Source organism: Natrix helvetica (genome assembly GCF_964273705.1).
Source record: "Natrix helvetica genome assembly, chromosome: Z".
Lineage (NCBI taxonomy): Eukaryota > Metazoa > Chordata > Lepidosauria > Squamata > Natricidae > Natrix > Natrix helvetica.
In genome coordinates, this window is record NC_138554.1 from 60341825 (window position 1) to 60356349 (window position 14525).

Below are 14525 nucleotides of genomic sequence, written 5' to 3' on the forward strand. Positions count from 1 at the left end.
CATGGTTATTTTTATTATCAATGCATTAAAGTAGAACAATTTAAAAAGTATTTGACTGGTTATATTGTTTACTATACTACTAAGTATGAGAGTTACGGCAAATGCTAGATGGATTTCTTAACATGTCTTAACCAGAACACAGGACAATTTTATTTTTTTCTGGAAGAAATAATGCATTAGGTGAGCCTCAGGCAGGTCTGTATTTTTCAGTCTTTTCTTGGGCTATAACACCACCACCACCCCCATAAGTATTTATTTACAAATTTTTCATTTTAGAAATACTTACTCTGATCAATATATCAAACATATTTAGTGCAAATGCTGGTATTTAGGCTTGATAGCAATATGTCTACTTAGAACATGTTAGTATTTTGAAATCAAAGTGAAATATTATTCCCATATGGACTATTGTTGTTTGTAAGCTGTATAGGTTAAACTTGGATGTGAGTAGTTCATAATATCCATTACTTTGCATTGAATTATGGAAGGACTAAGCTATTTGCTTTGAATAAAACATTGGTCATGCTTCAATTAAGTGCAGAGATAATATACAATTTGGAGTATGGTTAAAAAAAGATGATTATAAAGAGAAGGCTTCTGTATGACCAACATTCTGTCTCAAGGACTGATTCTATTGGATAAGTGTAAGAAAGAATACGGTTTTTAAAAGTTGTAAAAATGCAGTGTTCCATTGTGTCCCTGGTTTTATTTTTGGAAGCATACCATTTAGTCATGTTGCTAAACTAAATCTAGGGTTTTTACTTTTTTGATATTTGAATTAATGAATGCGAGGCAATTTTGTGCTGTAAAACATTCTGTTTAATCATATTAATTATTTTTTCTTCAGGATATGTTTGAATTAGTTATACAACATTGTGGAACACTAGTCAATGTGCTCCACTGCATTTAAAAAAAAAACACTTAACTGAATTAACTGGACTTTCTTGTTTTTCTTTTGAAATCTGTATAAATCCTTTCATTATAAACTTTATAAATCCACTATCCAGTCAGAAGAAGCTTCTTGGATGAGAAGCGAAACGTCTTCAAAAGAAAAAAACAAGAAAGTCCAGTTGCCTCCTGAAAAAGCACCTTTGAGACAACCATGACCTGGATGACTGAGAATCTCCTAAGATTTTTAGCTATACAATTTGGGATGAACACCTTTGTATGGTGTGGGAGTAGGAATGGATTTCCAGAGAAAAAAATTGCAAACTAGAGTAACCAGGAGCAGTACACATGTGACCCTGGGGACATGGATAAACCTCCAAGTGCTTCAAGACTCTCTAAAAGGATGCAGATTACCAGCTGTCTGCAAAGAATATAAATCCTTCCATTCCCCACTATACTGTCAGAGCTGAAGAAGCTTCTAGAATGAGAAGCTAAACGTCTTCAAAGGAAAAAAACAAAGTCCAGTTGCCTCCTGAAAAAGCATCTTTGGGAAAGCCTCCAGTCTCCTAATCATCATTGCTGCTCTTTTTTGCATTCTTTCTAGTCTCAACATCTTTTTTTTTAATCATGGTGACCAAAACTTGTTACAGTAGTATATTCTAAGTGTGGTCTTATCAGTGAATTGTGAAGCAATACATGATCTTAATATTATCCCTAAGACTGCATCGGCTTTTTGGTAGCTGCAGTACACTTCTGGCTTAAGTGATTGTCTAGTAGGACTCCTAGATCACTCTCACAGTTACAGCTGTTGAGCCAGTACCTCATATTTTGTTCCTGTGCATTCACTACTGAATTGCATTTTATTGGCAATGATCAAGTTTGTCAAGATTCTTCTGTTGGTTATTTGCCTCAGCTTAGTATTGTCTGCAAATTTGATGAGTTCCCCTTCTATCCCTTCATCCAATTCATTTATGAAGATGTTAAAGATTATTGGGCCTAAGACAAAACTTGTTGTTTCTTACTGCATGCTTCCCTTCCATGTGGATATACTTCCATTTAGGACTAAACGTTAGGTACAGTTGGTCAGCCAGTTACAAAACCATCTGGTGTTGATACTGTCTATGCCACATTTTTCTACCTTCCCCAAAAGTATGCTGTCAAATGCCTTACTGAAGTCCAAGTATACTATGTCTACACATCACTGGTACACTAATGTAGTTACGTTGTCAAAGAAGGCAGTAAGGTTTGTGTGACATGATCTGTTGTGGAGAAACCCAGATTGGCTTCTAGTAATAGTTCTAGCAACTTTGCTTATTTCTAGATGTTCGCAGATCTATTGCTTGATTATCTTTTCCAGGATCTTCCTAAATATTGATGTCAAGATGACTGATTTGTTGTTTCCTGGTCCATTCTCCCTCCCCCTTTTTTTGAATACTGAAATTACATCAGCTCTTCTCCAGTTCTCTCTTAGTTCCCTTGTGTTCCAGGAGTTTTGAAAGATATGATTCATTGGTTCTGAGGTCATGTCTGTCAGTTCCTGCAGAACCCTGGGATGTAATCCATCTGGTCCTGGTGATTTAAACTCAAATAGATTGGATAGATATTATCTTACCATTTTGTTGCCTATTTTGACTTGTATTCCTATTTTGTCTTCTATGGTACTGCTTTTGATAGGTTGCCTTGTTTTTCCTTAAAGATAGACATAAAGAATGAATTAAGCAGTTCCATTTTCTTACTGCTACTGTCACCTCGCCATCTCCTCCCACTGATGGTTTCCTTAACATTTTCCTGTTTTTTACATGTTCAAAGTAGCAGGTATTGTCTATAACAGTGATGGCAAACCTATGGCACGCGTGCCACAGGTGGCACGCGGAGCCATTTGTCAGGGCACGCGAGGCACTGCCCTGTCAGCTGGCCAGCGCACATGTGTGCGCTGGCCAGTTGAGTTCACCATTTTTAAAGCCATTTTTCGCCCTCCCCAGGCTCCAGAGGCTTTATAGGAGCCTGGGGAGGGTGAAAAGAGCCCCCCGCCCTCCAGAGGCCCTCTGGAGGCTTCAGGGACCGTCCGGAGGCTTCCCTGAAGCCTTCGGAGCGCTTAAAACGACCCTCCGAGCAAACAGGAAATGACTTCCGGTTTGCTCGGAGGGTCGTTTTAAGTGTTCCGAAGGCTTCAGTGACCGTCCAGAGGCTTCTCTGACACCTTCGGAAGGCTCAAAACGTCCCTCCGAGCAAACCAGAAACTTCCAGTTTGCTCGGAGGGTCGTTTTAAGCGCTCCGAAGGCTTCAGGTAAGCCTCCGGATGGTCCCTGAAGCCTCCAGACGGTCCCTGTAGCCTTCGGAGCGCTCAAAACGACCCTCCGAGCACCCTCCGAGCAAAACCCTCCGGTTTGAAGGAGGGTCGTTTTAAGCATTCCAAAGGCTTCAGGGAAGCCTCCGGACGGTTCCTGAAGCCTTCGGAGCGCTTAAAACGACCCTCCGAGCAAACCGGAAGTCACTTCCGGTTTGCATGGAGGGTCGTTTTAAGCATTCTGAAGGCTTCAGGGAAGCCTCCGGACGATCCCTGAAGCCTCTGGGTGGGCGTGGGAGGCTCTTTTCGCCATCCCCAGGCTCCTATAAAGCCTCTGAAGCCTGGGAGGACGAAAAAAGCATGTAAAAATGGGGGGGTCGCGCCTTTTGTGCGCGCATGCGCACTGGGAGGGTCGCGCATTGCATTATGGGTACGGCACACCCGCACATGACCCCCCTGCATTCCCCCCAGTTGTGGCAAGTGAGCCAAAAAAGGTTCGCCATCGCTGGTCTATAAAGTCAACTCAGCATATCTTATAGGAAGATAAGGTGAAATGATAATTAACAGAAAAAAATAGAAAAACAATTGGCAAGGAATAAAATTGAATAGGATATGTTTGCTGGTGTACTAAATCCTATATGATAAGCATATGCACTATATGTATAAAGTCTATTGTGTTGTGTTTTACCTTCTGAAAACTGCCTTTGAACTTTGCTTCTGGTTTTCTATAAGTCTCTCACTTTGTTCACAGCACAAATATCTGATTTGATCATGGTTCTCATTAGATTTTTAGAGCTGACTTCCTTATACTGATGATGGTGGTAATAATAATAATAATAATAATAATAATAATAATAATAATAATAATAATAATAATAATAATAGTAGTAGTAGTAGTAGTAGTAGTAGTAGTAGTAGTAGTAGTAGTAGTACCGGGACTTGCAAATTGAGGTTGAGCGACTGTGGAAAAAGAAATCATGTGTTGTCCCAATTGTAATTGGAGCCCTTGGAGCAATACCTAAAGGGCTACCTTGCTATTTGAAAATTCTAAATTTACCTGAACTGAACATTCTAACTCTACAAAAAACCACCCTACTTGGTACAACTTATATCCTCCGAAGTTACCTTAACAGTTCCTAGGTCCTTGGTTAGGACTCGAGCTGTTAGGCTACCAACCAGCCCCAAAGGCTGTGAATCTCACCAAAGATTAACCACATAATAATAATAATAATACACTGATAATAATAATGAGAGGCTGCCACAAAGAAGAAGGTGTCAACCTATTTTCCAAAGTACAAGAAGGCAAAACAAGAAACAATGGGTGGAAACTAAACAAGGAGAGAAGCAACCTACAACTAAGGAGAAATTTCCTAACAATGGGAACAATAAACCAATAGAATGTCTTGCCTACAAAAGTTGTGGGTGCTCCATCACTGGAGGATTTTAAGAAGAGTCTGGACAGCTGTTTGTCTGGAATGGTAGAGGATCTCCTGCTTGAGCAAGGGGTTGGACTAGAAGACCTCCAAGGTTCCTTCCAACACTGTTATTCTATTAATACAGTACTTTTACATAATGCAAAGGGTAATAGTCCTGAGGATAAAATAATTCTTCTGAAAAAGTTGATTTGTAAAAACAAAAATCCCAAATATCTCCTTTAGATGCAGCAAAATGAAAGTTGTACCATCTAAATAATTCTCATAACTCTGAAAATATTAGGGTTTGTTAGATTGCCATAGTCCAAAAAGGAAGAAAGTGCTATAATTTTCCTTAGCTTGTTTAATAGGTGCAGATTTATCTTTTAATTACATTTTCTATTTAGACTAGAGATCTTAGATATTGCAAGAAAAATGCTATAAGTTTGGAATAGTTTATTACTATTTAAGCTAAAACTGCTCATTAATTGGCTGCATTGCTTGGCAGCAGAAGGCACAATCTGCCAGGGACTTTTATTCTATAACCTTTTAGGAATTTGAATCAATTTGAATCTTGAAATATATGATGAGCTCCTTTTCCTACTGAAGTTAATCAAATCATATTTAAATAATACTGTTCAACAAATCCATCATTTTTGCAAAAGGATTTTCATTGAAAATAGAATTGTCAGCCCAAAATATACTGAATTTGTAGCATTTCCTAAAATTATGGACCTTATTCTCAAAGGCAGTGCCTCGTTTTTAAAAACCAGATGCCACTTGGAAACATAGCTTCATTGACTGTAGGCCATTTTTGTTAAATTTCATATACCAGTCTTTGTATATCTCCATACTTTAATTTTCAGAACTTACAAACATATGGGGCTCTTGAACATTCTTCTTGGAGCATTAGAAAAGAATAATATTTCTGGGTGAAGGTGGGAGAATGGAAATGAGAGGCATTTCTGTTGTTTGCCTCACTTTTGAACTAGCAAACATTTTTTGTTTCTTTATTTATTTTTTCCAGTTCTTGGTTTAATTTCTTTTTCTTTTCTCTGTAGGCCTTGATTTGATATCTTAGCCTGCTAATATTTTTACTAAAGTGATTTAATGGTGCAATTCTGAGTTTGTGTTGGTGTTAATTTTGGTTGTATAAACTTACTTCAGTTCTGTAAGTGTAATCACACACTGTTATTTATAAATAGATGCTGTATAGGCCAGTAATGGTTTTCTCTTACCTTCGCTACCGATTCAGAACTGGAAGCGTGCATGTGCACATGTGCACTTGCTTGTGTGTGGCGCATGTGCGTATACACAAACTTTCTGCATATGCGCAGAGCATCCATGATGGATGGATGGGCGGAGCCTGCCGCCACCGCTTCCGGTTCACCCATACTGGGGCGAACTGGCAGAATACCATCTCTAGTATAGGCACACATGATTAATTGTCTTCCTTTCATAGTCTCTTGTATTGTCTGAAGCAAAATGATCCCTGCATGATTAAAGCAGGTTATAAAAGGAATATATTTTTGAATCACTTTTTTGTGCAATCTCTATTAGCTATTTGCTAATGCAATCTGATGTGTCATTAACATTCTTAACATTCTTAACTATGAAAGAGCTAGTTGATGTTTCAGAGAAATGCTAAAATTTACTTTTTTTTACCATGACTGTTCTGATTCTGGTTTGGATTTTAGCTTTTTGTGGAGTGACATGCTGACAAATAAACCATCAATAGACAAATTTACTTTTTTTACCATGACTGTTCTGATTCTGGTTTGGATTTTAGCTTTTTGTGGAGTGACATGCTGACAAATAAACCATCAATAGACAAATTTACTTTTTTTACCATGACTGTTCTGATTCTGGTTTGGATTTTAGCTTTTTGTGGAGTGACACGCTGACAAATAAACCATCAATAGACACATAAACATTAACAACATCTGCAGACTATACAGAAGAGACAATCAACCATCCCAAAAGGGAACAAAAAGACCCAAGTACCTCTCCACCAGCAATCAGCACCAAGATCAGCATAGATTAACTAACTCCATAGTTAACATCAGACCAGCAATCAATTAAACAATACCGCAATCAAGAAACTGCCAAAGAAGCCAAGAGCCCCAACACCAAATCTCTATGACCACCCCCACTCATACTGACAGGGCAAGCCACTGACATAAACATATAAACATATAAATTGACAGCAGACAGCACTCCTTACTAGCATTAGTGATGTTACCTAGGTTGGGTAATGAAATGTCTACAAGGAAACAAACAAGCTCAGAGACCACCAAGGACCCCTCATTTCAAACTTGGACTACTCTCTTTTATTGTTGTGGAATGTATTATCTGCGGCGCCAAGGCAAAGTACTTTTAAAATAAATGATATCACTCATCTAGATGTTCTAGTCCTTCATAGTCACTTAGCTAATTAAATGTATGAGAAGTTCTCTCTCTCTCTCTCTCTCTCCCCCCCTCTCTCTCATACACACACACAAACACACACACACTTAATACATATGTATACATACATATGTATATGTATTTATACATATTGTATTTATATGTATGTATATGTAATAATAATATATGAAATATATTATGCCTATTAGTTATTGTGCCATTGGAGACAGTACCCATTTTACACTCAATTAACATTCTTTCTTTGATCTCTTTTAGTGAATTTATTGGATTCAAGATCAGTTATGGCAGATCTTGGATGGATTGCATATCCAAAGAATGGGGTAAGTGCCTTGTAAGTCCACTTAGGACACCAACTACCTCTCCTTCTGTTGTTATGTTGGGAGAAATGTCCTTCTGGGTTCGGCTCCAAGTGGGGAAAAAGACACTGGAGACATGGAGGGTGCTTGGAAAGATGGTTTAATGGTGGACAGGACCACATGGCTTGAGCCCTGAACAGAAAAGGTGATCACATGCTTCAATGTTGGTGGAGAAGAAGAGAAGGGAAGAGAAGGGCTGAAGAAGGGCTTGCAGGGATTTTTATAATCTGTTCTGCCCCACCTATCTGTTTCCTGTTCCTGTGTAAGAAATGTATTCTGATTGGTTGCCAGACTCACATGGGCCCATGCAAGGGCAACCCTCTAGGCTGCTGAGTTTTGAATCCAGGTTTGATTGAGTTTAGATGCCATGTGGTCAGTTGAGTAAAAGGCAATATTATCCTGCCTTCATTGCCATCCCCCCTGGAGCTGAAGGGGAGAACTCTTTATTATGTAAAGTGGACTAGCTTGGCCTTCTTAATGGCCCATTGACAAAGTGGGGATGGGCAGGAAGCTGCAGGAATTTACTCTGTGTTTAAAATGTGTTTCTCCCCTTTTCACATCCAGGAAAATATAATATTCTGCCTTATCAATATTTCCTAGGATATTTCATTTTTCTGGGAGAGGGCTGGGTGATAACTGCCTACAGTTAATAATATATTCGTATATATTTCATGTTCCCTGCAGCAGCTAGAGCAAGTTGACCATTATATGCCTCCCCTTTGGGATTGAAGTGGACTCTGGGACAGTGTATCAATGAATAATGTCCTTTATTTTCAGAAGCAGAGGACAATATAGAGTTCTCAGTTTCCCCGGGCTTTTCAGAACCAGTTTAATGAAACTCTGCTCCATTTAAATATATAAACCTATCATACTAATCTATGTTTGTTTATGTTTATTTTCACATTTCCTTTTTTTTAAAGGAACCAATTGAAATGTTAATTTTTAGTTGTGCAGTATGATACACACACTTATGTTTTTATGAGTATATCAAAATTATTTATTTATTATGATTTCACCACAGTTTCCAATTTTTTTCTCTAAGGATCTTTTCTGTTGTCCAATTTGTCATTTGCCTTTTCTAATTCTGAATGAAATATTGGATAACAGACCAGTTTAATCGCTTAGCCTTCAATATCCATACAGGCATTCCAGGTAAGCCATATATAGTAGCCATAGCTACTTTAATTTAAAAATAAATTAAAATTCTGGAGGCCAGAAGACTTGATGACTATCAGATTGCATGTCTATGGACAAAATACGGTAGATTACAGATAGTTCTTGACTTACAACAGTTCATTTAGTGACAGTTTGAAGTTCAAATGTCACTGAAAAAAGGAACATGAGCATTTTTCGCAGCATCCTCATGGTCATGTGATCAAAATTCAGATGCTTGGCAATTGATATTTATGACAGTTGCAGTGTCCCAAGGTCATGTGATAACCTTTTGTAACCTTTTGACAAGCAAAATCAATGGGGAAGCCAGATTCCCTTAACAGCCCTGTTGAATTGAATTGAATTTATTCAATTTATAGACCGCCCCCTCTCCCCGAAGGGACTGTTGCTAACTTATCAACTGCACTGATTCACTTAACAACTGTGACAAGAAAGTTGACAAGAAAAATCGTAAAATGGGGCAAAACTCACTTAACAACATAAATTTTGGGCTCAATTGTGGTTGTAAGTCGAAGACTATCTATAGATCTCAGCTCCCAACAGTTCTAAGGTTAATTAATTTATGGAGTTGTAAAACTGATCATGCCAACAGTTATTTTGTACTGCTTATTTTGAATTAACTGTGATTGTCTATAAAATTTCTTTATCTGAGGTAGCAGTTGAATTAGAATGACTTCCTTTTTTATTCCTTATTGTAGTTAAATTAGAAAGCACTGTCAAGTTTTAATAAGTGGAATGATTAGCATCCTCAACTGCTCTAGGGACCTCGAACAATTGCATGGAGTCTTAAAATATTAGATTCAAGTTCAGTGAAATGAATGCAAAGAAGGCTCATTAGTTCATCCTCTATCCTAGCCACATATGGAGCTTCATCCATTTAATACCCTTCCATCACTGTATCCTTTTTTCATTATTATATAATCACAGTCTTTACAAAAAGGCAGTGTTGGGTTGTTAGGGACTGTATTTAATAATTAGGGAATATGGATTAGAATGAGATGATAATGCAGAATGAATAGGACAATGTCACACACACACTCACTCACACACAATCACAAATTTATTTTCTGGATTGAATTTGTTTGAAAACAAGAGCTCATCAATAATTTTGGCCGTTGTGTCTATATTATTTGAAATTAAGAAATCATTTGAAATAAGGGCATTTTTTTACAGTAAGAAAACTGAATTTTGTGTGTGTGAGAGCATATGTGAGCATGTGTGGTAAAAGTATGTTTGTATGTATAATAAGAGTTCTAAAAATATCAGCTATTTGATGTCTGGATTGCAGTGTGAAAATGCAAGGGAAACCTAGTTCAGGACTAGTTATAATATTGAATTATATGTTAATACTATATAAGAAGTGTGTATATCAGCTTACAGCCAGTAAGTGACGGAATTCTTATAATCTACTCGCCTACTCTTCTATGGTTTTCTACATTTCTTTGAAGAAATATAACTAAGAATGATGTCATTGTGAGATCTTTAACTATCCTCTGCAAGGAAGCATAATTTGTGAAATAATACATAGCCACATCCAAGTCCCCCAACAGGTTACAACAGATTGGTGAGGGAGAACCAAAGTAGGAGCAATTTCTTTTTATACTTCAACTAGAGCTTTAATGAACATCAGGTTAATTGCTTCAAATCTCTGTAGTCATTCTGTGTAAACCATGTGCAAGGCATGTGATATGGATCATTTTTTTGATAATAAAATGTTTAAGTCCCTAGCCTGCTTTAGTCATGCGTGGAGTGGCATCTGTTACAAAGAGAAGGGTATTTCCCCTTTTTACACCATCTGGCCAGGGTAGTTTCATAGAATCATCAAAGAACATGGGAATAGTGGAATCGATTATTTTTTTTTATAGAGTTTCACAGGTTAGACAATATACTTCACCAGCTTTGCAACATTTCAGAATACCAATAATAACATTGGCTACATATCTATCATTTACATTACTTGTTTTATTTATTGAAACCCATAACTTATTGTTGTCAATAGCAGAGCTTATCTTTCCTTCATAGCAGGCAGAGATATAATTTTACCTTACATTCAATTGGACACCCCCACCCTCCAAAAATCAGCAAAAAACAAAACAAAACCTGAGGCTATCACTACCTAATTCCCTTAAGGGAATATCTGAAGTAACAATCATTGAACTGAGATTCTTACAAAATTCTGACTGGGTCTTTGATGAACCTGCAGTTGAAGAAGCCCTCTTGAAAAGGAGACTTGCCTGTTCTCAGTGAAGGTAAATCTTGCTAAACAACTCTTGTGTTTCACACTGTCACAATGTTGTAGAATATTAAAATGTTTTTGGGGAGAAGCCTTTGTTCCCATCCCCCCCCCTTTCCAAAAATCAAAAGATGATTTTTTTAGGCAAAATAAAAGGTGTCCAACTCTCATCAGATTAATCTAAAAGATGTTTTGATTTATTGATAAGTGCAAATAAAAGTTCTAGACAAAAATATGACATGTCACAGAGATCCTCGCCCCAATGACCAATGTAGTGCCTTAATGAATAATGTTGAGAAGGAAGAACTAATGAACATCCATTGCTGACAAATTTGGGTAATAGGAATGGGATTTAGCAGGTTTGCAAAGTTTTCTGCATTGTTGTAGGAGTTTTGTAATGCTACTTCTTGAGAATATGTACTGAAAAGGTGAGGGGGGAGAGTTTAAAGCCACCCTGTAAATGTCCTATTATAAATTATTATCCTGAGACTTTATATAAAGAGGTCCCAAATTTCCCAAATTTGACTTTTCTTAGTTTTTTCTACCTAGGTTTATAGCAGTCTGGCTAATAATAACAAATCATTGCTTCCCTGCTGAGTTAAAAGTGTTAATTAAATCTGATTAAATGCTTGACAACTTGTTTTCCCATTGAATTATAATTTTGTACCATTACTTGATTAGAACCAGAAAATAATTTAAAGATAAAAATAATATAGACATATTCCAGCAAAGGAAAATATATATGGACAAGAATGATTCTGTAATTTAAAAATAAGTGTAAAACTGTTAAAGAAATGTGGGAAAGATTACAAAAAGATTAGAAAGAGCTAATCTCAGCAATAAACTGTATTTGATTAGAAAGCTACACCAACCAAGCTGATGAAAGGTCAGGATATAAGGCAGACTTTGGAAACGGTTAAACAGCTGAGAAGTATAGGAAAAGAAATAAAAGATTTTCATGTCACAGCAGTATTACTTAGTGGTGTACCAGAAAGTCATGAAACACTTGTCACAGCACTTGGTTCATGTCCAGATGATGAGCTAGCATTGGAATATGTTAAGGGCAAGCTTATAGATGAATATAAGTGTAAAACAGAAAGTATTAATAGTGACAGTGCTTCTGTCGCACAGTCTACTTTAAAGATAAAAAATAGGAATAAAAACAGTTACATGGTGTAAGAAATATATGAATGCTTTGTGTGCAAGAAAAAGAGTCATTTAAAAGCAGATTGCATAATCTGGAAAGCTAAAATGCAAAAACTACAAGTCAAAAAAGTGTGAAGGATTTTATTTTGCTTCAGATAATGGATATTTTCAATCCAAAAGTTGCACCTTACCTTTGCAAGCATCACATGATAAATGACAGAATTTTCTTTATTCACCTTGACCAGAGTAAAACAGAAAGAGAGCAAAAAATAGAATCAGAAGGAATAGGGGTTGGTTCTCTTCACTGTACTATTTTCCAGAGTATAACCAGAAAGATATTTGTGAAAAAATGTTCTATATGTCCCTGCTCTTGAAAGTAATATTTGTCATTGAAGAAGCTCACAAAATAATGCAGTGTAATGACCTTCAAAGGGGAGAGTTGTGTCATATCTTACCTTCAAGGGCTTAAATCACAGATGAACGGTATCAGCTGAACTGCAATCAGATGGTTAATACTGCCAAGGAGGAAAAACATTCAAACAGCATTCACACAAGCTCTAATATTTGATTTTTGTAAATTGGTGGAAACCTGCTTAACAAATATTGAAAGATTTTCTTATTTGTGAAGTTAATACAAAAGAGAATGTTTAATAAGTACTGGTTGCAATCACCTAAAATTCCACAATCAGCTCAGCATTCTTAACTGTAGACAACAATCATGCATTCCCCAACTTTTAATATCGACTAGGGCAGGAAACAGGTTTAGGATTAAATTCCATTTTATTCATTGAGATTTACTAGGAAGTAAATATGAACTAGGGACCAGGTATTAATTTCAATTCTCCTAGTGTCAGCCATTCCAAGTGGGAACCCAGAAGAAAACATCACTTCTGCTGGGACAATTGGATTATTTCATCTGTGGTCTAAACTGTTTTTACCTCTATTTTGTGCACTGGAGACACAAGCTTTTATTTAACTTACCGTACTTGGTAACTAAGAATTAAAGACTCACCTTGCGTTTTCCTCCTTTTTATTCATTGAAGGTGATCAGGACACAATTACATTGAAGTGTAAATTGCTTTATTGACAGAACTGGAACTGGAGGCTGAAGAGAAGACGTCTGAGGAGGATAGGATGACAAGTCCTTTATAGATTTATGCAAATCATATTTTTTTACTTGATTGATTACATTATCATTACAGACCTTTATAACCTTGCCAAGGAAACTAATTCATATATGTAATGTAAATTTTAACAAAATAAAGCAGAGGTGAAATGCTACCGTTTCGGGCCACTTTGCCTCAACTGATAGCAAAAAAAAAAATGCTAAAAAAGTTTTTAAAAAGTTCTGATGATCACGTGGCACAGCTGATGGTTGCACAGCTGATCGTTGGAACTTTTAAAAAAACCTTTTAAACATATTTTTGCTACTGGTTCGGGCAAACCAGTAGTAAAAAAATGCTAAAAAAAAGTTTCGACGATCACCTGTGCTGCACGATTTATATTCGCTAGAAACCAGGAAAACCAAATGACATAATCACTTATGTGCTTGTGTCAGAAGTCCTGAATCAATGCTGGCATTTGTGTGATTATATTAGTACACAAACATTACCATTTGGTGTTTTTGTATTTACTATGGAAACTTTTGTGACTACAAATGATGAGAAGGACAGAGAATTTTATGAAACCAAGAGACAATAAGGATTATGTTCCTTTTAAAATAAAGCATGAGTTATTGCTGCAGATAGTTTTTCTTCTCTATCCTCCTTAATGCAGCATACATTCTAGTGACTTCCTGATAGCTGCACATAAATATTTCCTGAACATCAATTTAATTTGTTCTGCATTATGATGTGCAGCAATATGGAGAAGTTCATAATGGATGGAAAAAATGAAATTTGAGGAAACACGAAGTTGCATTTTGTAGCCATAAAATCAATGTATGGAACATTATAGAGAATTATTCACTGAATTTGGCCTACTTAATGAGTTTTGGTTGGGTAGCCAGTTTGGTGTTGGTTCGCAGGTTGGTCTCAATCGGTGTTGATGAAGAATGAGAGATCCAGCCCATGAACACTTGCTTATGATGTGTCTCTTAGGACTTGGTACACTCTTCTCTTTTGTTGAACATGTACAGTTCATGAAGCCGTTAGGTGAGATCATCCATCACCATGGGTTATGTTCTGACCCCCCTCTTCCTGCGTTGACTTCTGCAAAAGGGCGTGTGCACAAGCAGTCCTTTTATAGTCTGGAGAGGAGTCTAATTATCATCAGCTGAGCGCAATTACCTCCAGTAACTGCGCAATTGCTCCTGATGCCACTTACCGGTAACGAGCATTCAATAACTCACTGCTGATGTCTGACTCGCTGTCCTGTGACTCCTCCCCACTGCTCCAAGGCATGACATCAGGAGCACCCTCCCTTTGGCTTTCACCACTGCTCCATGCCTCAGGCACCTCCTGGTGGCTGACCAGCCTCTCTGATCCCTGCTCGGAGTCAGAACCCTGCCCAGGGTCCTCCACATTCTCCAGAGGTGACTCATAGGGACCCTCGCTGTCAGAGTCTGGTGGCAGCTCCAACGGCTCCTGCTGGGCCACAACAGG

General features: G+C 37.4%; 1 protein-coding gene across 2 annotated transcripts in view; it reads left to right on the plus strand.

Moving 5' to 3' along the window:
- Positions 1 to 14525, plus strand: part of EPHA5 (EPH receptor A5) — a 227446-nt gene that overhangs the window by 22843 nt on the left and 190078 nt on the right. For both annotated transcript variants that reach the window (XM_081970085.1, XM_081970086.1), the window contains exon 2: positions 7270 to 7334. In XM_081970085.1, the coding sequence (XP_081826211.1) occupies positions 7270 to 7334 (65 nt within the window). The remainder of the gene's footprint in view (positions 1 to 7269; positions 7335 to 14525) is intronic.